Genomic DNA, 26883 nt, shown 5'->3' on the forward strand with positions numbered 1-26883 from the left:
TTCTGCAGGTCTCTAGATGGTTAGGTGAAGGGCAGTAAGGTAACAACGTATGAGGGGCTTTACAATATGATTGCCTGGGAGCACTTGTACAGTTTATGTTTTCCAGAGCTGCGCTAGCACCTAATTGACAGCAACCTGACTGATCCTAGGAAGCTTGCACAGGAAGCGGACCGCTGGGACAGCACCAGGGCCCTCATGAGGTGTGGGGGAGACCACACCAAGGGTGGGCAGCGTGTCTTTCAGAAGAAAGGGGGGTGGGGCAGACAGGGGGAGTTCTCTAAAGGGCCCCAATGATTCCCAAGGTAAGGATTCCCGGCCTCCAAGTGAGAAGAAGCCATGGTTCCCCAAAGGGAAGCCAGTGGCAGAGGGACCCCCACATAAGTGTTATGCATATGACCAAGTGGGTCATGTGAGGGGGGACCCCAAATGCCCCAAGAGTACACCGGCACCCACTGGTGCGCAGTCCCAGGGTCTGGCTAGTGTAGTGCTTGGGGAGGAGTTAGTTCCAGGTGGATGGGAGCCAGCTGAGATTACCTTGTCTCACTAGGGGACAGTGAGATGGTCCAGAGAACCCTTGTGCCTGATAACACTAGGAAGTAGAGGCAGTGGGTGACCATCATATGACAGAGGGTGGAGGCTCCGAGAGACACAGGAGCCAGTGTGACTACAGTGAGGAGTCAACTTGTGTCTGAAAAGCAGATTGATCCCTGTGTACTTCACCAAGTAGTTGCAGTGGACAACTCAGAGCGCCTGTGTAGAGAGGCGTAGGTTCCCTTTGAATAGGGGGGTGAGGAGAAGGGTGGGGCTCAGGTTCCTTGAAGGTAGCTGTGTGTCCAACCATACCTGTAGATTGCTTGCTTGGCAATGACCTGGAGGATTTCCCTTGGAAGGAAGTGGAACACAGTTCACACTTGGAGATGTTGGATCTGTCTGGGTCGGTATGCGTATCCACCAGGTCAATGGCAGCCCGTCAGGGAGGTCAAGAGCCCCTTGAGCCTGAAACAGTGGACCAGGGGACCGCCAAAAAGAGGAAGGGCAGGGGAAACCGGCCCCAGAATTTCCCATGGTCCGGGAGGAGGCAGAGCCTGAGGGTGACGCCCCGGAACCTACAGGGGAACAGGTGGCTCAGCTGGGGGAGGTCCCTGAGCTGTCGAAGTGGCAGCAGGAAGGGGGCCCACAGGGCATGTCTTCTGTGCAGCACAGAAGACATGCCCTACTCTGGAGGGTTTGTAGCAGCAGGCTGCAGACCAGGCGGCTGGCAAGAAGCCAGGATCTCACCTGATCTACTGGGAGGATGACCTCCTGTATAGTGAGCCGAAGGTTCCTGAGCCTGGGTCAGCCCGTGTGCTGGTGGAACCCCAGTGCTTCAGGACCTTTCTACTGGGGTTGGCTCATGATGTGCCTTGAGCTGGACTGGCCCCTAATGTGCAGCCACTCAGATGCACATTGCAGGTCTTGCCAAACTTGTCAGGCAAGTGGCAAGAGTGGGGGGAAATATAAGGCTCCCCTCCAATCTTTTCCTGTTGTTAGTACCCCCTCTGAAAGGGTTGGTATAGACATTATGGGGCCTCTGGATGCCAAGACAGCCATGGGCAACAGGTTCATCCTGATCTTGGTGCACCATGCCACCGGATAGCCATTCCTCTGGTTCAATCACTTCCCCTGTGGTGGGCCGTGCTTTGATGGGGGTTTTTACCTGCATGGGGTTCCCCAAGGAAGTGGTATCTGATAGGGGTACCAACCTCATATCCACGTATACGAAGTCTCTGTGGAAGGAGTGTGGGGTAACCTACAAGTTCACCACCCCTTACCACACCCAAAGTAATGGTCTGTTTGAGAGATTCAACCGCACCTTGAAAGGCATGATCACGGGTCTGTCAGAGCCCTTGAGGCGGAAGTGGGACGTCTTCTTGCCATGCCTATTGTTCACTTACAGGGAGGTGCCTCAAAAGGGACTTGGGTTTAGCCCATTTGAGCTGATATATGGCCACCCTGTGAGGGGACCCTTAAGTCTGGTGAAGGAGGCTTTGGAAACCGCTCCTAGTAAACCTCCCCAGGATGTATTTAGCTACATGCTGGCTCTGAGACCCCAGACTGCCCGCTTCAGGAGTCTCGCAAAGGAGAACCTGGAAGCAAGCCAGGAGGCTATGAAATGGTGGAATGACCGGAATGCCCCTCTGGTCGAGTTTCAACCTGGTCAAAAAGTGTGGGTAATGACACCAGTGGAGCCTAGGGTGCTCCAAGCCAAGTGGACTGGGCCTTTTGAGGTGGTGGAACGCAAGAGTGAAGTCACCTATCTGGTGGACTTTCAGACTCTCAGGAACCCTTTAAGGGTCCTGCATGTTAACCACCTCAAACCACACTTTGAGCGGACTGCACTGTCCATGCTCCATGCAACAGATGATGGGATGGAGAAGGAGAGCGAGCCTCTTTCTGACCTCATCCTGTCTGCAGGAGAAAAAGATGGGTCTGTTGAGGGAGTGATCCTCTCCCCCTTCCTGACTGCAGAGCAGCAGAGGGACTGTCGCCAGGTGCTGGGACAGTTCGCCTCACTGTTTTCCCTGATCCGAGGGGTCACACATTTGTGCACACATGATGTGGACACTGGGGACAGTCCACCCATTAAACAGAAAGTTTACAGGGTGACTGACCGGGTCAGGGCTTGTATTAAGGACGAGGTATCCAAAATGTTAACCCTAGGGGTTACTGAGCATTCCAGCAGTCCTTGGGCCAGCCCAGTGGTATTGGTCCCAAAGGCTGCTGCACTTGGTGCCACTCCAGAACTCAGGTTCTGTGTGGACTACCGGGGACTCAATGCGGTCAGCAATAGTGACGCACACCCCATCCCCCGAGCTGATGAGCTCATTGATCGGCTGGGAGCTGCCACCTACCTCAGCACGTTTGACTTAACGTCTGGGTACTGGCAGATTGCCTTAACTGACGGGGCCAAGGAGAGGTCTGCATTTTCTACCCCAGATGGGCACTTTCAATTTAAAGTGATACCATTTGGGATTAAGAATGCCCCTGCCACCTTTCAGAGGTTGGTCAACCAGCTGTTGGTTAGGCTGGATAAGTTCAGTGCCGTCTACCTGGATGACATTGCTGTTTTTAGTTCACATGGGAGGAACATCTGCAACACCTCTGCAGAGTGTTGGAGGCCCTGCAGAACTATTAAGGCAATCAAGTGCAAAATAGTGCAGGGTTCTGTAGTGTACTTGGACATCAGGTAGGGAGTGGCCACGTTGCCTCCCTACAGCCAAAACTTTACACCATCCTGGCTTGGGAGCCTCCAAAAACCCTGACTGAGGTGAGAGCCTTTTTAGGCCTCACTGGCTACTACAGGAGGTTTGTCAAGGGGTATGGTACCATTGTTACCCCCTTGAATGAGTTGACTTGAAAGAAGCAACCCAAAAAGGTGATCTGGACAGAGGCTTGCCAGACTGCTTTTGATGCCCTGAAGGCTGCCATGTGCACAGCAACTGTGTTGAAGGCACCTGTATACCAAGGAGTTTGTTGTGCAAACAGACCTGTGTTAGACTTTTCAGCCTTGGCGTGGTCTCCCCTAACTTTTTGCATCTGTTTCCCAGGTTGTTGATGTGTGCTGGACTCTGTTTGTGCTGTTTTTGTTACTCTGGGCACTTTACCACTGCTATCCAGTGCTAAAGTGCAAGTGCTCCTATACAAAATGTGTATGTAAGTGGTTCATCCATGATTGGCATATATGATTTACTGGTAAGTCTAGAGGTGCCCAGGGCCTGTAAATCAAATGCTACCAGTGGGCCTGCAGCACTGGTTGTGCCACCCACAATAGTAGCTCTGTAACATGGCTCAGGCCTGCCACTGCAGTGTCTGTGGGTGCAGTTTTAAACTGCCAATTTGACTTGGCAAGTGTACCCACCAGGCCCAAACCTTCCCTTTTCTTACATGTAAGACACCCCTAAGGTAGGCCCTAGGTAGCCCTATGGGCAGGGTGCAGTGTATGTTTAAGGCAGGACATATACTAATGTGTTTTATATGTCCTAAAAGTGAAATACTGCTAAATTCGGTTTTCACTGTTGCAAGGCCTATCCCTCTCATAGGGTAACATGGGGGCTGCCTTTAAAAATGATTAAAGTGTGGATTCCCTTTGGGAGCGGATAGACATGTAGAGTTTGGGGTCTCTGAGCTCACAATTTAAAAATACATCTTATAGTAAAGTTGATTTTAAGATTGTGTGTTTGAAAATGCCACTTTTAGAAAGTGAGCATTTTCTTGCTTAAACCATTGTGTGACTCTGCCTGTTTGTGGATTCCCTGTCTGGGTCAGTTTGACAGTTGGGCTGTTTGCACCTCTCTCTAGACAGTGACACAAAGGGAGCTGGGGTGTAGCCTGCATATCCTGATGAGCCATCTGTGCTAGGAGGGAGGGGAGGAGTGGTCACTCACACCTGAAAGAGCTGTGCCTGCCCTCACACAATGCAGTTTCCAACCCCCTGGTGTGTGTTTGGGGACTGGCCTGGGCAAGGCAGGATTTCACAAACAAGAGATACTTTTCTTTGAAGTAAGTCTACTTCAAAGGGCAAAATAGGTATAAGAAGGGCACCCAAAACCACAGACTTTAGATCACTTCTAGAAATCAAGAGGAATCTCTGCCTGGTTAAGAGCTGACAAGCTGAGGAAGAAGAGCTGCCCTGCCTGTGACTGTGCTTTGTGGAGCTATTATGCAGTTGCTGCTTCTGCCTGTGCAAAAGGACAAAGACTGGGCTTTGTGTGCCTTCCTGCTTGTGAAAAACTCTCCAAGGGCTTGTTCTGAGCTTGCCTCCTGTTGTTGAAGTCTCAGAGCCGTCAAAGATTTCCCCTGCCAGCACCTGGACTCTCTGCTAAGACTCCTGCCCAGCCAAGTGGTACCCTATCCAGTTCCTGGGGCCTTGAAAGGTGAAGCTGGCAGACCAAGCCTGAGAATCCACGTACAGACCACCGTGCGGTAAAGTTTCCATCGCAATCTCCGAGAGCGTCTGAAGAAAAGACGCGCTGCTGGCTCCGTGGCTAAAATCGACGCAGCGGGGCTGGAGAAACGACGAACTGCATTGCTGACGTAGGTTGGTATAATAACAACCCACACAGTGTGGTTTTTCTATCACCGTGCAGCAGGATTTTCAACGCAAACCTTGCTGGGCGTGGAAAAGCGATGCAACGGCTGCCCGGACCCTAGTGCTGCTTGGATCGACGCATCGCTCCCCGCGTGGACGAAAAAGAAAGCACGCCGGTCTGATTGGAGAAGGCGAAACAATGCACGAGCTCGCTTGCGGGTGAGTAATCGACGCACCGCTTCCCTTTATTCGACGCACACTCGCCCGTGCATATTGTTTTAACGCGACCCAGGTACTTTTCAACGCTAACAGTGTTTTATCTGTTTACCAAAGGATTTAAGACTCTTTTTGCTTTTTAATTAATAACTTGACTTGTGTATGTTGGATTTTTGTCGTTTTGGTCTTGTTTTGCCTAGATAAATATTTCCTATTTTTCTAAACCTGTGTTGCGTCATTTTGTAGTGTTTTCATTAAGTTACTGTGTGTGTTGGTACAAATACTTTACACCTAGCACTCTGAAGTGAAGCCTGCCTGCTCGTGCCAAGCTACCAAGGGGGTGAGCGGGGGTGAGCGGAGGATGTTTCTCTTTTACCCAGACTAGAGTGAGGGTCCTTGCTTGGACAGGGGGTAACCTGGCTGCCAACCAAAGACCCCATTTCTAATAATACCCATTTCTGAAAAGACATCATCCACTGTAGTGCCCCATGTGTTGGAAAATCTCACATTTCGCGTTTATACTACACTTTCTAGTGTGCATTATTATGCATGTATCGCATTGAATTATATTTAAAGTATTGCTAAACCTCATTATGTATCTATGATGGTTTTGAGAAAATGAAGCGTGTTTACCTGGCATATGTCGCTGGCACACCCTGGCACAATACTATAAATACAACTTTGGCAAGATGGCGGCTGAACTAGACGTGTAATCAAGAGCTCCATGCTGGCCTGCCTGCCTGTTATCCTTAAGTGGTCCTGCCCATCCGGAACCCAGAATTTGTACACAGATGGCAGGACCCCTGGCGTAACACTAGACCACAGAACGGCCGGCCGGTTTGTCGCCGAACAGCAGCTGCGATCACAAGGAGGCAACCGCGCCGCCTCTGGAAGGTACATCGCACAACAGAGAGCACCCTCTGGATTGACTAATACCGCTGACGGAGCTTCCTTGATCCATAGGAGATAGTTGGTCTCAGCCTGCCCTCGCTTCCTGGTACAGTGCTTCCTCCCATGGGCCATGCAGCGCTGATCGCGCGGCCCATGGCCTTGCCTAGAGGGGACTGCGCCGCAGCCCTGACACCTATTGATGCCACACCACAAGAATCACAGGGGAGTTGTGTTCCCAAGGAGACAGAGCTCCCACCTCTTCCCTAGGCCTTTTCTACTGGACACCCGACAGCCCTGTGCAGGCCAGCATAAAGGCCTTGTCTCTTTTGCAGGAGTTCCTGCTGCCCTAAGGATTATTTACAGGGTGCGCCCAGCATTCCTGTCGAGAACGTAGATGGCTGCTGAGGGGCACTGCAGCCCACCCTCCCAACTACATCTCAGGTGAGCCTGGCAGTGGCAGCGAGTGCCTTCCCAATCAGACGCTGCTTGCACCTCTCTCATGCGCATGATAGGTGAGCTGCATGCTCTTTAAGGCACCCACTATACAGACTGCATCTTGCCGCTGAGGCCCTTCCTACCATGATGGCAAAATGACTAATCATCCCTGCATGTCCTCCTTTAAGGCCTATTTGGACTACAGTGGCCCCACCAGTGCATATCCTGCACCAAGGACATATAGGCCTTGGCATCAAATTTCCACTGGTCTCTGGCAGAATCATCCTGAAAATTCTGCCCCCACCTTCCCTGGCGCAGTTACTCCTACACTTTGAGGTGAAGCGCACAGCACAATTACTTGCTGGAACAAGAGGCTTTTGGAGTTACTAATTAGCTGGCGGTATCGTCCGTATTTTTTTTTTTTAGGGAATCCCTTTTGGTCTTGGGCCACCCTGGGGTGGGACTTCATCTCCCAACCTGCAACGGCTTCCTGGACACCAGCAGCGATGCGCTATATAACGGGCCAGTCCTCCCCGCAGTGTGGGACGCTTTATCTAACTGAGTGAACCCCTTGCTGTCTTCGGCCACGCTGGGGATGACTTCATCCCCCAGCCTGCACTGCTTCCTGGACAGCAGCAGTGACGCACTACATAAAGCACCGGTCTTCCCCGCAGCGTCTTCGCCTGTCATCGTCCGCAAGAGGCTGGGCTGGGCACTCCTTATGTCGCTCTAGAAGTAAGTGCCAAATGTGGACTTTAATAGCTTTGACCCCCCTGGCAACATTTGTATAGTTTTAGACCCATACTAGTGGCCATGGGCAAGCGGGAAGCTGCAGATGCTCCTGCTTATACACGTGGCCCAAAGAAATCCAAGCAACGCTAAACTAACAAAGCAAGCAAGGAGAACAATACATTAGAGGATAGTCACACCTTGATAGAGGAATTGGAGGCCATTTTGAGAAGCAATGTAATTAAAACTTCTGTAAATTGGGGCCCCAGGAAAATAAATTCCCTGACATGTTTAAGAAAAGGGTTCGGCTACCTAATGCCATAAGTAAGCCTGGATCAAAGGAGCCTGTGCTGTGTAGTAAATTAATGGACCCCCCTCTGGGTCACTTATGTTAATAAATAAGATATATGCATTTTCCAGGAGACTTGGGCGTTGTCCCTAGTCTCCTTGGATGGTTTCCTATCTTATCATGTAGATGCCCAACCTGCTGGTGGTGGCAGTGGTCAGGCTAAGGGTGGCCTTCTGATATTAATAAACAAAACCTTGCAGTGTATTCACTTATCTCTAACAATAGATTCACCAGCTCTATTAGGCATTCAGCATTATTTTAAGCGAGGTTTTAGGCTTGCTATAATCAACGTGTATGCTAGATCAGTGCCACTGGGTGTAGAGTCTCAGACCTTGGCCCAGCTGATTAATTTTACAGATACATTGCACCACTCTATTAATTTAGTAGTCGCTGGTGATGTTAATTACTCCTTTGAACTCTCTCCCTATAGTAGCGATCTGATCGCAGATGAGGAGGAGCACTGGGGTATTCACCGACTGATGGGAAAACAACTGTCTATTCGCATGCCGCCCTACAGCTAACAGCGTTGTGACTTAAGCAAGGGCAGCGCTTTTACCTTTAAGCGTGGCAGGCAGACCAGCTTTTTTGTTTACTTTTTAGTTGATGTTAGATTGTGGCCCATGTTGGAGGATATGAAGGTTGACATTCGGCATGATAGCGATCATAATTCCTTACTCCTCACCCTGCATAGTGATGTATTTAGGAGAACTCAAAACAATCATTCCACCTTGGTGCCTGAGCTATTACTGATCAATGGTTATAAACGTGTTACCTGGCCGAAGGCGATGGCAAACCCCTTTCTGCGCAAGGAGATCTATAAATTGTTTATTGATGCTTTATGTAACTATGAGGACTTTGAGGTTGTAAATATTTCAATTCTTGGTATTCACAAGACCCTGGTTCTTAACCTACAGGGTATTTTTTATAGTAAGACTACTATCAAGAGGATTGTCTCTACACATACTAAAAACAATATGTGGTTCAACAAAGATTGTCTAAAGGACAAATGAGCATTAAAGACCGTGGTCGTGTCTCGATCACAGGGGTGCATTAGGCCAGTCAGAGTTGTCTATAATAAAGCGTTAGCGCAGGCAAAGGAAAACTGGGGTGATACTGTTTGGCAGAACGTGCTTCAACCAATCACTTCAAATTACAATAGGTTTTTCTGGAAGTTACTTTCCCAAAATTACAATGAGGGAGGCAGTTTCAATCATTATTACATCCAACCAGAGAGTTGGGTTGACCACTTTTCCAACCTTTATTCTTCATATAGTGGCAAAATTAGTGGTGACTCTTTTTTCCAGAGGTAGATTGAACTGAACCTCTTGCCAGGTGGGCCCGGGGTGGGCCATAGCAGTCCTTATGACCGCATTGTTTTTTCCTTGGGCGAAACTAGCACTGCAATTGCTTCCTTGAAATTCTCCAAGGCCCCCGGTCCTGATAAAATACCAGGGGATCTATACAAATCTGAGCCAAAAATCTGGTGTAGTTACATAAATATGTTATGCAATGCTACAGCGGCTGGGGGCCCTATACGTGCTACCTGGAAAGGTGCTGAAATTATACCTATCTACAAAAAAGGGAGAAGTGAGCTCCCCTGCTAACTACAGACCTATCGGCCTTATTGATAATTTACAAAAGTTTTTTGCAAAGAAGGTCTTGGATAGGCTTTTAAAGTGGGTTGAGGATAATCATGTGTTGTCCCCCCTTCAGGCGGATGTTAGACCCAAAACTAATACTGTAGACCAAGTCTTCCGACTGGCTCTTTTGCATCAGAAATATGTAACACTTGCGAAAACAAAGTCTGTATGTCACTTTCGTGGGCTTTCGGTCCACTTTTGATATGGTCCCCAGACAGAAATTATGGGAGGTTTTAGACAAAGTGTGTATACCCTGGAATTTAATTCACCTCCTAGTGCCGCTTCATGAAGGTACATATGCCCAGGTGAGATGGGGCAGATGGGGGGAATAAACTGACCACATCCCCATACAGTGGGGGGTTTGACAATGTTGCGTTCTGGCACTCTTGCTATTTATCTTGTACATAAATGGGGTGATGCAAGTCTTGTCCTCTTGTCAGAATTATGCCCCCACTTTAAATGCTCAAACAATTCCCATATTACTCTTTGCGGATGATTCCCTCCTCATTTCTAAAACTCCGAAAGGGCTACAGATTCTTATGGATAGGTTTACAGCTTTTTGTACAGATCATGGACTTGAACTGAATGTTAGCAAAACAAAATTGATGGTGCTTAGTTCTGGCCACCCAAGAGATGCACAATTTCTATACATGGTGCCTCCTTGGACAGGGTTGGTTCCATAGACAATCTTGGTGTCAGGATTTCAAATAAATTTAAATGGGAGGATCAGATAAGTAAGAGCGCTTTTATTCTGCCAAATATGTCAGGTGCCATTCTGCTGTTGTATAAAAGTACCGGCGCAAGAGCTGTATCCCAGACCTTGAAGATTTATACAGTAAAAGCACAGAACACTGCTACCTAAGATGCTATGGTGTGGCGCTGTGACGCTCATAGATTGTGTGTGAGCGAGAACAACTTTGTTAGAGGATTACTTGCATGGCCACCCAGCACTCCTTTAGTTTCTATTTATCTTAATCTTGGTCTTGATCGGATTTTAGACATACTAGTTTTAAACCCCTTGCTATACTGGATATGGATATGGACCACCCCACAAACATAGTACTTATAGAAACTCACTTTTTGCTTTCTTAAATGGACCTAATGTAGCCTCCATATCCCATGGTTCAAGCATGTTTCAAACTGGTTCCGTATTTTGGATCTTTGGAGTTTTGGGGAGAATCCTCAGAGATTCAGGAAAGCCCAAATGCTATCCTTGAAATCAGATTATTGGGCTTATGTTAGGAACAATCAATGTTTCATCACAACCCATGGGCGACTGATAATTTCTCAATCTTAAGTGGTACCATTCCTAGATAATATTCTTGATCCCTTTGCCAAGAGCTTATACATTTGTTTTCGCTATGGGTGTTTGCCACTAATGTCCTTGGCAAGCAGCTGGAGGGCAACATCTGTTCCAAACATTTGCCCGGCCTGTGGTGCAGTCCCTGAGACCATTGAAAATGTTTTGCTTTTTGTACAGCCTTTGTTCTCCCTTGAAGTAAATGGATAATGCCCATTTGCCGGAACCTGGGCACTCAACAATATGTTACTGCTTTTAGGATCTTAAAAAGTGATACTTCTTCTATTATGGTGCTGGCAGTTGGCAAGTTTATTGTGGCTGCATGGCACATACGCACTCGTTTTGGAAAAGACTGTAAATGAATAATGTTAATAACTTGTGCTAATCCCTTATGTGTGGTTTACACATGCTAGTTCTGTTTTTAATTTTAATGAATCATGCTAATAAGTACGAAATGATGTACGTTCAGCGGCCTGGGTTTGGGGTCTGATATGGTTTTACTTCCCTTGCTCGTGTTTTATCTTGCTTTTTTATGCACTCTATTTATTATTGTAAATTATGTGGTGCTTTTTGTCTTGTTGCTTTGATGGTTTAATGACCGAATAAAGCTTTGTATGAGGATATGTGTGCTGGATGTATTGGGATGTGGAAATAAGCATACTTTAGATCTAGGGCCGACATGAAGTCTCCTTGTTGTAATAGTGGTATTACATCTTGTAGAGTGATCATATGAAAAAGCTCTAATAGAATGTATTAATTCAGTGGTCTGAAATCTAGGATTGGACGAAGAGATCCATCTTTTTTGGGAATGAGGAAATGCAAAGAATAAGCTCCTTTTCCTTTTTGATGATTGGGAACCAACTCTACTGCTCCTTTGTGAAGATGAGCCTGTACCTTTTGTAAATGTTCTAGAATGAGTTTGTGCTTTTTGGTGGTATATTTGGAGGTGTGGTTATGAGCTTCAGGCAATAACGATCTTGGATAATATCCAACACCTACTGGTCTTTTGTTATATTTTGCCAGCTGGGGAAAAATTGCTGTAGATGTCCCCTGACAAATGTTGTGTGATCAGGGGAGGGGGGGGAACGAGGAGAAAGTCACTGTTTTGAAGTAGAAGGGGTGGTACAAGTGGAGTCACCTCTTCCTCTGCTCTGGAATTGTTTCCCCTATATGATCCTCTATAAAAACCTCTTGAAGAGGATGGTGAATGTTGCTGTCTGAAAGAGGTAGAGGAGTCTGATGCTGCTTGTCTATTACTTTGCTTGAAAGTTGTTTTACGAAAGGAACCTCTATTTCCAGGAGCTTGTAGAGCTCCCATAGACTTTGCAACATCAGCATTTTTTTCATTTTCTCAAGAGATTGGTCTACTTGTGGACCAAGAAGATGTTCCTGATCAAAAGGGGATGTTAAAAGTGTTAGTTGGACTTCTGGTTAAAAACCTGATATAAGCAGACATGTGTGATGTCTTAATAATACACTTGTGTTTATTCCTCTAGAAGCTGTCTGCTGCATCAAGAGCAGATGTAATACAATTGTTAGAAATCAACCTGCCCTCCTGTACAAGTTGTGGTCCCTTCTTTTTAAATTGTTTTGGGAGATGTTGAACAAGATCTTCCATCTCTTCCCAGTGTGCCCTGTCATATCTAGCCAATAGGGCTTGTGTGCTAGCAATCCTCCAGTGGTTTGCTGCCTAAACCCCCACCCTTTTGCCTAAAGCATGAATGAGCTTTGGCTCTGACTGGAGGACGTGCATCCCCAGAAGTTTGAGAATTAGCTCGTTTACAAACATTGGAGACTACTAAAGAATCTGGTAAAATGTGTCCCTTAATATAAGGAGGATCTGATGGGGCTGGTTTATATCTTTTGTCAACCCTAGGTGTAATTATTCAGGCGCAAACAGGATCTTTAAACATTTCCTCTGCATGCTGTGTCATTCCTTTTAATATAGGGAGATATTGGGATGCCCTATTTGTGATAGAAAATCATCTTCTCTAGAGTCCTTATGCAATGGAACCTGATGGTATTCAGCTGCCTAGCTACCAGCTCATTAAAAGACGTAGTGTCATCCGGTGGAGATGGTTTTGCCGGATGCAAATCAGGATTTGTATCCCTTGATGGGTCAATATCATATGTGTCCAAGGGATCTAACAGTGGCTGTTGTGTATCATCATCCTTTCCTTGATCTTCTACATAGGAGTATGGTGACCCTAATGGAGTGTGGTGCACTAAATCCTCTGCCTCGGAGTGTGAATACTGTGGCGAAGGAGGTGGAGGAGATGGTGGTAAAGGTGAAAGTATTGGACTGGTGGCAATGTCCTTTTTCTTTTTCTTTTGTGGAGGTGGTTATACATCAATAACCTCCTCAACTGAAGTCTGTGGCTTAGGATGGGAAGATTTTGCAACAATCCTACCAGTATATTGCTGAATACGAAAAGTCTTTTGTTTTGGATCAAGCTCCTCTGCTATAGTCTATAAAATAGGCTCTGGCTCCGAAACAGATGGTTTTGATCCCAATGTGGACACTTAGTGTACCAAAAACAGTTTTGGCTTCAATGTCGAAAGCTTGATGCTGATGTTGTCGGAACCAAAGATAGCCAAGGTTGGGCTGGTGACGAAACCTTGGAGGACATTTTATGTGAGGATTCTTTAGGCTTGGCCTTCGGTGCAAGGCGGGGCATCCTTGGCAATTATTTGGTGCAGACCATGGCTTGCTGGCAGTGGCGGCTCAACAGTCTTAGGGGCCGATTATGACCGTGACGGATGGCATACTCCGTCACAAACGTGACGGATATCCTGTCTGTCATATCACTAGTTCCATTATATCCTATGGAACTTGTAAAAACGGCGGGCGGGATATCTGTCACGTTTGTGACAGAGTATACCATCCACCAAGGTCGTAATCAGGCCCTTAGTCTCTGTTGAAGCAGAATGCTTCATTGGTATATGGGGCTTTATACTCACTGCGTGCTGTGTCGATTGTACCTGTTGTGACTACACATCATCTTCAGCGTCTGTCTCGAATCCAGATTCTGAAATGGATAAGGTTTCCTCTTCCGCCGCAGTAGCCTCGTGGAACTCTTCCTGTCGCTCGATGTGTTGTGTACCAAAAATATCTGGTGTGTCTTCGATGTCTTTTCGGTGCATTTCTTTTCGACGTGCCTGACGATCTCGTACCATCTTCTCGTACCGAAAAAATCAAATTCCTTTTCATTGTGATCCAGTGATAAACAAAGATTACACACCGAGTGGAGGTCTGTGTGGGGGTACTTGGCCTGACACCTAAGGCAAAAACGAACAGGTGCCCATTCCATCAGCAGCTCATTTCAATTAGATACCAAATTGTAGAAAACATAGAGAGGCCCTATGAGTTAAGGCCCGAAGGCAGTGGGAGAACTGCTTCCACACGATGAACTGTGTTTTGCGTCTTGAGTTGTCAGTATATGAATGAAACACGATGGAAAACAATACCGACAAATATAAAAGTCAGAACTATTCCTGAGGCGATCTCAACCCAGTGCACCAAAGGACACGTCCGAACCCAATTGTGGAAAGGAAACAATCTAACAGTGGAGTCGATGACTATGTGCAGTATCACCGAAAGGAGGGGTCACTTTACCTCGTGACTCTAACCACTTCTTTGAAGAAAAACAACTTGTATACGCCCAGACTCAACACTAGATGGCAGAAGTATGCAGAGCATGTGTATCTACAGCCACACATGCCACTGAATAGATAAATCAGAAGTTCATCCACTTAACATGACGTGCACCGAAGAGGATCTAGGCTCCTCAGGCTTAGCCTGGCAAGCCAACTTTCTCAAATACTTAGGACTCAAGTTTAATGATGAACTTATTGAATCCATACAACATAACAAATCCCTGGTCCTTCAAAAAGTTGAGAAATTTCTAGAAGGCTGGTGACCCAAATTCCTGATATGGTGGGGAAAACTTGAATCCATAAAAATGGCTATCACTCAGATTGTCAACTATGGACTAAACATGTCTCACATACTCTGTTCTGATGCACTGTTTCATAATATAAACCGCCTTATTAACAAATTAAATTGAAATACTAAAAAAACGTGTGTTTCCTTAAAAAAAGTTGTCTACCTAAACATCTAGGTGGTGCTAACCTTCTAGACTTCAGAAAAAATTGCTTTCCGAGCTGCACAAGCTGCGTAATGGCTTGATGATACCCCTGACTTTACGCCCCTTGGCTCTCCCTTGCTGAAACACTAGCAGACAACCTATCTCTGCTGACTCTCTTAACCATCTCCAAAGAATACTATAGGAAAGTGCCCCTTTTGGCATGGTCACCCCCCCACATGTTTTGCCTGATATCTGATGCTAACTTCAATGAGTGTGTGATGGGATCCTGTTAACCAGGCCCCAACACCTGTGTTCTTTCCCTAAACTGTACCATTCCTTCCACAATTGGCACACACCTGGCACACAGCTAAGTATGTTGTAAAAGGTACCAGTGGTACCAAGGGCCCTCTGGCCAGGTAGGGTTTCTAAGGGCTGCAGCATGTATTGTGCCACCCTAAGGGACCCCTCACCAGACACATACACATTGCCATTACAGATTGTGTGTGTTGGTGGGGAAAAAATGTAAAGTCGACATGGCATCCCTCTCTGGGTGCCATGCCCACAAACCATTCCTGTGGCATAGGTAAACTAGCCCTCTAGCAGGCCTTACAGCCTTACAGCAGGGTGCACTATGCCACAAGTGAGGGCATAGCTGCATGAGCAATATGCCCCTACAGGGTCTAAATCGATTTTTAGACCCTGTAAGTGTAGTGTAGCGATACTGAGTACATGGGCTGGGAGTTTGTCATTATGAACTCCACAACTCTATGCTGGCTTCACTGAATGATGGGAAGTTTGGTATCAAACTTCTCAGCTCAATAAACCCACACTGATGCCAGTGTTCGAGTTATTGTAAAATGCACACAGAGGGTATCTTAGAGATGCCCTCTGAAATTCACACAACTCTCCAGTGTGTGGCTGACCGGTCTATGCCCATCTGTCACTCCCAGACGAGTTTCTGACCCCATGGGGTAAGGGCCTTTGTGCTCTCAGGAGTCATGAACTCCCCCCCTGCAGGAACAGCAACACTTGGAAGTGAGCCTCAAAGGTCCCTGCCATTTTGTTTTGCTACCTCAGTACACTACAGCTAGTCAAGATGCCTGCCTCTCAGACCAGGCCCCACTTTTGTCATCAGGTCCAGCAGGAAAATTAGTAATCACCAGGAGGAGTGTCCACCCCAGCTGAGACCACCCCTAGAGTGCCCAGAGTGGAGTTGAACCCCTCCTGACAGAATCCTTCATCTTCTTTTGGAGGGTGATAGCCAATAGGGTTAGGAATGTGCTCCCCTCCCCAAAGAGAGTGTGCACAGGAATTGTGTAGCCACCCTCAGCCTCAGTAGCCATTGGCTACTGCCCTCTGACCCCTGTAACACCCATAAATCTAATATTTAGGGGCACCCCTGAACCTTGCTCTTCAGATTCTTGGCGACCTAAAGAAGCAGAAGGTCTGAAGAGCCGCACCAGCAGTGAAGACTCCAGATGATAATTGACTTGGCCCCAGGCAGCAGCCCTGTCCACAAAGAAACCTCAGAGGAGGACTCCAGACCTTCCCGGATCCATGAGTCCTGCCCACTATGCGCCCGATGGCCAAGGTCCGAGTCCAGGTGGCCCACCAGTCCAGAGAAGGTTCCCAGGCGATTCTGACCTCGAGTCCACCCTGGGTTGACCCCTCCTGACTAACACGATGACGCATGCAGCCTAATTCCAGAGGACCCCCAGCCCGTGACCGGCGAAGATTCCCAATGTCCAAAGGTACCCCTGCACCAGCAGCCACTGGCCTTGGGGAACCCATTTGACTGTACAGCAACGTCCAGTGGGCTCTCTACTTACCTGTTCAGCCACTGGTTTTCTTCAGCCGACTCCCTGGACTAAGCCTGTAGTCTCCTTGTGATCCCCAGGGGTTCCCCATTGAAAAGCACCGGGCGCCCAATGCTGTGTTTGCACCCTGCACCCGGCTGCCCCGTGTCGCTGAGGATGTGTGTTTGGTGCGGACCTGTGCCCCCGTGCTGATCTAAACAGCCCCCCAGGACTGTGCCCTGAAGTTGCGGGTACTTACATGCTAGCTGTTTCTTTCTAAGTTCTCCCAGTCTCCATAGGATTCCATTGGGTGCCCGACACCAACTTTGACCTCTCCACCCGACAAGCCCTGTGTTGCTCATGGTGCACCCTTGGTGTCTTCCTAAACTTTGTCCTGTGGACACCCTAGACCTCGAAGACTAGGATCGTAAGTCGAGCACGTATCTGCAAACTGTGTTGATACTTTTCCTCCCCTTGGAGTGCATTGCTTTCTATGAAGATTGCACTTTGTCCTTTTGAAACTGAAAAGTATTACTTACCTGAAAACAGTTTCATCTGTGATTTTCAAACAAAGTGCATTTGACACTTTAAAGTGACACATTCTAGAAAATGTACTTACCTGCAACAAAGATCCTTTTGGTTCTAGAAATAAAGTAACAAAGTAAATTTTTTATACATAACCATTGGTCTGGAGTTAGTCATTGAGTGTGTGCCTCACCTCTTGACTGTGTGTGTACAACAAATGCTTAGCACTACCCTCTGATAAACCTAACTTCTCGACCACACTACCACAAAAGACAGCATTAATATTATCTTCGCAAGACTCTGCAAAAGCCTCTGGGGGTCCAATGGACTCTGTGCACACTATACCTTACTTTGGTATAGTATATACAGAGCCAGCTTCCTACAAATGCCACATCCTATACAACCTGATTTTGAAACATACTTGAAGGGTCTTATTATATCTCGACCTTCATTTCTCAAGGGTAAAAAAATCAGGCAGTCCGTCCAGGACTCACTTTGGTTCAACAAAGGTATTAAATGTGTCCCTCTATTTCTATAGGAAGTTCATGGAGAATGAAGGGAATTTCTGTGGTAGGGGACCTCGGCTCCAAACAACACCCCCTATCATTCTACAACATTAAACAAAAATACAATATTGCTCCCTCCAACTTTTACGACCTTCCCAAACTAAAAGTTGTCATCTCCAAACATAGATCTTTCCCATTTAAGGAAGCTACGCTGCCCAACATCCTGGCATTATTTAAGAGAGGTGGACAACTGGCCTCTAAAATTTATGCCAAGCTCAGACGTCTAACCACTTCATTATGTAGCTCTACGCAACAGAAATGATGTCCTGGCTTGTCCCAAGATAGACTACCTAACCCGTCGGATATTGACTGGTCAAAACTTTGGGTCTCCATATTCACTAAGAGAATAACACCAAATCTTGCACAGACCAAATTACATATACTTCACAGAACCTTCTTGACTCCACAATGATTGACCACACTAGTACTGACCACACTAGGACTCATGGACAAAACTACTTCCTGGAGTTGTGCCTCTGAGAATGCGGACCTTCATCACATGATGTATTAATGTCTCTCATTACACACTTTTTAGACTAAAATTCATGATACCACTGACAATTTTCCAAACTAAACATCCAAGGCCCTTCTCATTCTCCGTCTGTGGCCCTTTTAGTTCCTCACACACAGCTGGACTGCAATGGGATGACTTACCCCTAACAGACTTAGATTTAGATCTAGGTGGAGGTGAATATTCTATCACAAATGTGGCAGATATCCTGTCTGCTATCCCATTAAACACTATGAAGATCGTAATACGGTGGACAGGATATCCGTCCAGTTTATGACGGAGTATTCCATCTGCCGAGATTTAAATCAGGCCTTAATGTTTACCTTAGCCTATAAAACTATCCTGCCCTCTTGGAAATCACCAGGGAGTACCTCCAAAAACACATAGTGGGAATGGCTAAGATTTATTAGGGGTGCTCTCTCAATACTATCTACTCAATTTCCCTGGATCTCGGCCAATAAAGCACAATGGAACAGTCTAGACCACTATCTTGAACTGAATAATCCCCCCTGAGACATTCCCTGCACTCTCGATATATTATCACTGCTAACATCCCATTGCTATAGCTTATAACCCCTTCTGTGCCCAGGACATAATGGTTATGTCCTGAGGCACAGTGCTCGTGTGCCCAGGACGTAACCATTACGTCCTGGGCACAGAGCCCAGAGGGAGCGCTAGCGCTCCCTCTGTGGAGTTCCCACCCCCCCAAGGCAGGGAAAGACCTTCCCCTTCCACCCCCAGCCCCCCCACCCCCGTGACATCAGCGCGCGATTGCACGCTGATTGTCACAGAAGGCCTCCTCCATCGCGCTGGAAGCTCAGCTTCCAGCGCCATCGAAAGAGAAATGCAAAGCATTTCTCTTCCGTTCATGTGGAGGAGGCCCGGAGAGGCTTCAAAGGGAAGGAAATTTATTTCCTTCCCTTGTAAGTCTCTCTGAGCATTTCAAAAGCCGGATTGCAAAGCCCACTAGACACCAGGGATGGTTTCTTTTTAAAAGGAAATTGGCATAAGGGAGCGACCCTTTGGGCAAGGGGGGTCATTTTTTTAAAGGCCTTTTCTGCCCCCCCCCGGGGTGGGGGGGGGGGCAGAAACCTCTAGGCACCAGGGATAATTTTTTTTTTTTCTCTTTTTTGTTTTGTTTTTGATTTTAGAGGTGGGGAGCGACCCCTTAGGCAAGGGTCGCTCCCATAGGGGGCAAATTATATTTAGGCCATTTCTGCCCCCCTTTTTATGAGGCCAATCTGCCCCCAAGGGGGACAGAAATCTCTAGACACCAGGGAGTTTTGGCGGATTTTAGGTCAATCTGCTCCCAAGGGGGGCAGAAACAACTAGGCACCGGGGATCTTTTTTTTTGCGCCAATGTCACACAGGGGGAGCGACCCCGTAGGCAAGGGTCGCTCCCCAGGGGGGTACATTTATTTTAGGCCTTTTCTGCCCCCCCTGGGGCCGGCTGAGCTAGAGGCCAAAATCCACAGGTAGGCACTTTGTAAAAAAACACCTCTATTTTCTGTGAAAAAATGTGATGTGTCCACGTTGTGTTATGGGCCATTTCCTTTCTTGGGCGCTAGGCCTACCCACACAAGTGAGGTACCATTTTTATCGGGAGACTTGGGGGAACGCTGGGTGGAAGGAAATTTGTGGCTCCTCTCAAATTCCACAACCTTCTATCACCGAAATGAGAGGAAAAAGTGTTTTTTGGGTCAGATTTTGAGGTTTGCAAAGGATTCTGGGTAACCGAACCTGGTCAGATCCCCACAAGTCACCCCATCTTGGATTCCCCTAGGTGTCTAGTTTTCAAAAATGCGCTGGTTTGCTAGGTTTCCACAGGTGCCGACTGAGCTAGAGGCCAAAATCCACAGGTAGGCACTTTGCAAAAAACACCTCTGTTTTCTGTGAAAAAATGTGATGTGTCCACGTTGTGTTTTGAGCCATTTCCTTTCGTGGGTGCTAGGCCTACCCACACAAGTGAGGTACCATTTTTATCTGGAGACGTGGGGAAACACAGAATAGCAAAACAAGTGTTATTGCCCCTTGTCTTTCTCTACATTTTTTCCTTCCAAATGTAAGGCAGTGTGTAAAAAAGATGTCTATTTGAGAAATGCCCTGTAATTCACATGCTAGTATGGGCACCGTGGAATTCAGAGATGTGCAAATAACCACTGCTTCTCAACACCTTATCTTGTGGCCATTTTGGAAATACAAAGGTTTTCTTGATACCTATTTTTCACTTTTTATATTTCAGCAAATGAATTGCTGTATACCTGGTATAGAATAAAAACCCATTGCAAGGTGCAGCTCATTTATTGGCTCTGGGTACCTAGAGTTCTTGATGAACCTACAAGCCCTATATATTCCCCGCAACCAGAAGAGTCCAGCTGACGTAACGGTGTATTGCTTTAAAAAATCTGACATCGCAGGAAAAAGTTACAGAGTAAAACGTGGAGACAAATGGCTGTTTTTTTCACCTCAATTTCAATATTTTTTTATTTCAGATGTTATTTTCTGTAGGAAACACTTGTAGGATCTACACAAATGACTCCTTGCTGAATTCAGAATTTTGTCTACTTTTCAGAAATGTTTAGCTTTCCGGGATCCAGCATTGGTTTCTCACCCATTTTGGTCACTAACTGGAAGGAGGCTGAAAGCACAAAAAATAGTAAAAATGGGGTATGTCCCAGTAAAATGTCATAATTGTATTGAAAAATTGGGTTTTCCAATACAAGTCTGTCTGTTCCGAAAAGCTGGGAAGATGGTGAACTTGCCACCACAAACCCTTTGTTGGTGCCATTTTCAGGGAAAAAACCACGAGCTGCCTTCTGCAGCCCTTTTTCCCCATTTAAAAAAAAAAAAAAAAAATGTCACTGTATTTTGGCTAATTTCTTCGTCTCCTTCAGAGGAACCCACAACGTCTGGGTACCTCTAGAATCCCTAGGATGTTGGAAAAAAGGACGCAAATTTGGCGTGGGTAGCTTATGTGAACAAAAAGTTATGAGGGCCTAAGCACGAACTGCCCCAAATAGCCCAAAAAGGCTCGGCACAGAAGGGGGGAAAAGGCCTGGCAGCGAAGGGGATAAACTAATCTCTTGTGACTTTCCTTGTAGTCTTGCTGACAAAGCTACTTAGGTACAACAACTTGTGTACACTCTTTTTTTAGTAGTATTGACAACCTTCTCCTTCACTTTTACTTCTTGTTTTTTCTTTTTGTTCTGTTTTTCATTTCCCCACATTTTCTTTCATCTCCATGCGGTTGTCCATCACACATATAAATATCTTGCAGGCTCTCTATTTTTTTTCAACTTCCGTACTATTCGGATGTAACAACACTAGAATGATACTGTTGACAATATGTTCAGCCTATGTATGTATATTACCAACTTGTCTGGTCTAAAACCCGAAATAAAAACATTTGAGATTAAAAATAAAAATCCCTCTGCCAAAATAGTTAAGTCTGTTGAAATACTAAAGTGTGGATATTGCTCAAATGCTCTGCATTTTTTGGGCTTTATAGGGTTGCTCGTTATGTGGAGACGGGGGAAATGGATACAAGCCTGCAGGTTCATACAAGCCAAAAGTAGAAGTGGGCTTGCTGGTATGTAAGCATAGAGTGTCTTAAAAATTGCTAGCGCCCTTATAGTGGAATGTTAAGGTTTGCAGCCTCTCTTCCTTGTTTTTACACCATCTCCTGGGATATTCTAGATGGTCATACTTGGGATAAAGATGAATATTGATCACACTGGGTTATACACGTGTTGGGCTTTCTGTCCCACAGAGTGGGGTGTTTATTTGTATGTTTTGGAGTGTAATAGTAGTTCAGAGTTTAACACAATTTACCTTTTTCAATAAATCAATTTAACATTTCCAAACTATATTACAAGTCAGGTATTATCAAACAAATCATGACAGCACAGATCTGCAACAACAATCTGACCAAACAGATATGGTAAGGAAGCACTGCTTTTTCCCTTACATTTTGTTTGGGCAATGTTTTCCTCAATGTACTAGATGCAGGATCTGCAAAAAAAAAAATCTTTCATTTGAAAGCACATGAAATCCTTGCAGATGGGCATTTGGCATTTAAGATGTACATACATTACTGTGGAAGATTCACATGTGCATAAGGTATGAGTTCAGAAACCATGCTGACAAATTCAAGGATTGTATGGTGAGGTGTAGGATCTGCCTCCTGAACTTGTGAAAGGGTGCTGCTCAGCAAGAAAGCCTCACATGTAGTGTGGCTCCTGATAGTTGCTGGCTGTCCCAGCCTTCAGATTTTTTTTTGTATGTACGTGTTCTGTTGTTGCGACTGGTGATGTTGAGGCCACTGAGAGGTATCGGGGTACATCCCTGTACTACCATGTCTTTACAATGTTTCCACCTTTGTCTTTATATACTGGATGTCCTCATTTGTGTGAGAGTCAAACAGTGTTGCACAAGAAAAATGAGCAGCGATGAATCACGAGGTAAAAGGAAAAAATGTAATATTCGACTGCAATTACATCCATTGTTATAAAACGAGGGTACGTTACAAAAAGGTTGATACTCATAACACGCGATGGCGCGGTGACACTGTGAATCACTTAGGAGAACATTAAAAAGGCGAGAAGGACACGTTTAATTTAAAAAAATGACTGTCTTGAAAGATTTGAAGGCCCTTAGGCATTTTAAATGGCACAATAATGCCATATGCATTTATAGGCCTGCTATCTCCAATATGTTTTTGGCTCTGTCCTGCATATGAAACTGTACAAATCTCACGTTGGGATATAAACACTGACGTTATCATTAACCTAGCATGTCTGGTTCTGCATCAGATTAGATGTCTCGAAAGAGCGATATAAATTGTGCAGGATTTTCAGGAGGCCCTCATTTCTATTTTTCAGGTAATTCTCTGTTTATCCAGACAGAAACAAACTTATTTTTGTATTTCAAACAGTTCTCCGTTCCCATCAACTATCACTTCAACCTTTACTTAAGACAAAAACATTTTTATTCTGAACTTTTCAGCAGCAGTTCCTAAGTCAATATTTCTCCCCCCACCATTAAGTGAAATTTTTCAATAAACCAATATCCTGGTTGTCATACTTAATGAGAATACTTGAACTTTTAGTACATTTGAATCATATATCCCCGAGTCTTTGATACTTTGCTGCCCTTTAGGTACGATCTCTATGCCCACAAAGGCTAATGGCAGCACTAGTTTTATTCATCTTGCGCCACTTTTATTAGCGTGGGTGAAATTTTTCTTTTTCCAAACGATTTTCATTGTTAACGATCCACTTATGCCCTTGCCCAGAACCATTCCTCGAGCGGTGCTGTAGGCTTTGTTGTTATAGCTGTGTGCCCTCCCTTCACTTCTAGTACCTTGCCACCTGTAGCTCTAGGTTGCCGTCTAAAAAGGTCTCCTGTCACTTGATCTCTTGTATGTCTATATGCAAACTCTCCCTGATGTAACTCTACCCCACTGCCAGGAGAACAAAGAGCCTTTTTCAGGCTTACCTAGTACTATCTTTAATGCAAAGCTATTAAAGCAATTATCAGCATTCCATTTTTCTATGAATACTGTAAAAAAAAAAAAAAAAAAAGATGTGTGTTACTCAGATTTGTGATCCACCCCAGCAAGAGCTTGCTACTCTGTTGTATTGAGAACCTCAATTTTATCTATGGGGTTTCTGAATGTTGGTTTGACGATGCTCCAGTAGCCTGTGTACATGCTGCTAACACATTAGGTAATTTATGCTTTTTCTCAGATCCACCCCCATGTCTTATCTGTCTCCATCGCATTTATCAATTCTAACCACCACTTTGAACAATAATTATGCTATACTTCTGTATAAACGTGCTTTCTATTATATGCCCCATGTCTTTGTCTAGGTATATCCAATCATTTTTACACGTGTTTTCACACAGAAAGAAAAAAGTAACTTCTTTGTTTCTCATTCAAAATTTCCTCTGCATAGTTTCCTTATCTAAACTAATTTAATTCAGTTATGATCTGCACTTGGAGAAACTAAAATTAATTGCTGCAACAGTTGCTGTTGAATGCTTTATTTACACTGCACTACCTTCTTGATGATTTGATGAGGCACTATGGATTCAAGGCTTGTATTTTCTTGGGTAAAAGAATTATGTTCCTTAAAATACTGGAGAACAAGGTAATCAGTTTCAAAATGCAGGTATTGTTTAGGAAGGTGGTCAGAAAATAATTATGAACATAGATTGTTGTGCAAGAGCATTTACCTGGTTATTGGATATAGATAATCTCAGTGGTGAGAGCTTCCTCTGCTTATTGTCCAAAATTGTCATTCTGTTTGCAGTCCCTTCAGGATCCAGTATAATATTTTGATTTTGCATTTCGATTTCCTTTGCCAAGTCTTTTTCCTTTTTACTCTTTTTTCTTCTGGTCTCATAGCCACTAATAATGTTTTCAGTTGTTTCAGAGCTACACTTGAGAACAGGGCAATCAGGATTTTCTCTGAGGCATGCACAATCCACTTCGTATTTGCTGCAAAGAAAAAAAAGGTAGACTTACAAAATGCAATGAATTCCTAGTGTTTTCCCAGCACTTCCACAGCTAACTATTATGGTGCCCATGGAGGTTTTCTTCTGTGTCCCTTGTTACTGTATTGTCTGAATTGGTGGAAACATTTTAAGGGTTATTTTTCTTCTATTGTTTAAAAATGCATTCTTGTGTGGATTTCTAAATCTTGAAAGTTATCAAGCGTAAAACAGCCTTACTGACCAACTTCCATGCCACACTAAAACAGAAACGTTTAAAAAAAATGTATTGTATCAATCGTTTCTGCATACCGCAGGTATTGCCTCGAAGACTAATAGAACATGTTACTTACCTTCGGAAACCATTTTTATTGTTGATAACCTATCTACTTGCAGGGTATGTACCTCTAAAATCCCCTCCAGATGTCACAATGAATCTGGAAAGTTGAAATAATTTTCCTGGGCCGATAACTGGCACTTCAACGTGGTTCCAAAATTCACCTTCAATGTGATATTACTGGTCTGCATAATGCACAAGCTCGGCACACTGATGACCGTTTTCCTGATAAGCTTACACGAGTTTCGGTGTAACTATAGCCCTGTAACTATAAGAAATTTCAACAGCGTTGACAGCTTTAGTGGGAGAAAGTAAAAGATTGTAACCAAAGCATTTCCCATCACTTACCAGGAGGTAATGTGCTTTGGGCAACTATTAGATCCTGACAGAGTCTATCAGGAATACTTTATTTTAGTGAGCTTTAGTCTAATGGGCTACTGGAGCACCTTCCTTTAAAGAATGCACACAAACAATAAATTAGCACTATAATTTTAAAAGCCCGCTTCAAGTGGAGAAAATATGAAACAAAGTGTAACTGCAGATATAAATATGTTGGCAAGTAAAACGAAGGCAATACATATAATTAAAATGAAAAATGGAAACATTATTGATGTTGATCATGGATGTAATAATATGTGATGAAATCAACTCCCATCTTCCTTAGTCCTTGCCGATATCTACATTATCAGCAAACTTGAGAAAAATAAAACCTGTGATCCATGTTGAAGGGTGTTGGGTCTGCGCTAGGACCACCCAGGAGTACCAAAAGATCTGCAGTAGAAAAAAAATTGTTTTGGCTTTGCCCCCTGTAGTCCTCTTGGCTAATCGGATTACATCGTTTTTTTTTATGTGCTGTTCTGAGGAAATACTGCAGGAGGTCCAGCGTGACCAACAATATAGATATTACTATAATTTAAATGCTAATTTCTCAGAAATAACTGGATTCACATCAAATAACGAAAAGCACACTTTCTGAGGAGTTTTAACTTTCTGCCAAATATGGCGTAATTTAGTGTGAATGTGTTCAGCCGTTTTTTCTGTACTGCTTCCCAAAATTTACTACAGGGGATATCTCAAGAAACTGACATTCTGGGACCCCGCTTTCCTTCCTGCTTAATGGATCGCCCAAAAACCCATTATCAGCAAATAAAGCACTCTTCCTATGGAGATTATAAACGACAAATATCTATGCAGTGACAACACTTGTGATATATATAAATATTACACACACACACACACGTATATTTTTATAAGGCAGCACCAAAGATCAAGGCAAGTCAAAAAACGCTTTTTCTATAGAAACTAGGTAATATTGATAACTACCTAGTGGCAACAGCCACTAGGTGATATATATATATATATATATATATATATATATATAAACACACAGCAAGAGATTCTTTTTCTCGCTGGAAAAAACAAAGGTTAATTGATGTTGCAGTTTGGTGAAAATGTCAGTTAAAACTATGTTTTAAACTAAAACATTCACCAGTTATCGTTAACTTAAGTGACTGTCACTCAGGCGCCCGCAATTCACAGTATTGTTATTAATTGTGTCATTTCAGTTGCCATCACTGATTTTAATAATGATGTCATAGAACCTGTTGTGTGTTGTAATATGTGAGTTCATAAGCAGTGCATAAAGAAGGCACAAGGTATAGTCATTTCAGTTAACTATAACTAGTGAATTTTAGTAGTTTTCTCACTTTAAAGCATTGCTTTTTAACTGACATTTTCACCTTACTATAGTGTCACTTTAACCTTTTTTTAGTGTTAAGCTTATGATATCTAACTATAAATTCACTTTAACCTTTGTTTTTTCAGTGAATTCCTCAGGATTTTACTTATGTAAAGTAATATTAGGAACATTGTCATTTTAACTATTGGCTTTGTCAAAGTGTCAGAAGTCCAAAATATAGCAGATGGGCCTATTGGCT

At 44.7% G+C, this 26883-nt stretch overlaps 1 protein-coding gene across 5 annotated transcripts in view; it reads right to left on the reverse strand.

The window, feature by feature from the left end:
* The window catches only part of KMT2E (lysine methyltransferase 2E (inactive)), a 1466695-nt gene that overhangs the window by 530670 nt on the left and 909142 nt on the right, over window positions 1-26883 (reverse strand). For all 5 annotated transcript variants that reach the window (XR_011202375.1, XM_069229869.1, XM_069229870.1 and 2 more), the window contains one exon: window positions 24352-24616. Coding sequence is in view for 4 of the 5 variants with exons in the window: in XM_069229869.1 (XP_069085970.1) it covers window positions 24352-24616 (265 nt within the window). In the remaining variant the exon portion in view is untranslated. The remainder of the gene's footprint in view (window positions 1-24351; window positions 24617-26883) is intronic.

Source organism: Pleurodeles waltl, chromosome 4_1, assembly GCF_031143425.1.
Source record: "Pleurodeles waltl isolate 20211129_DDA chromosome 4_1, aPleWal1.hap1.20221129, whole genome shotgun sequence".
Taxonomy (NCBI): domain Eukaryota; kingdom Metazoa; phylum Chordata; class Amphibia; order Caudata; family Salamandridae; genus Pleurodeles; species Pleurodeles waltl.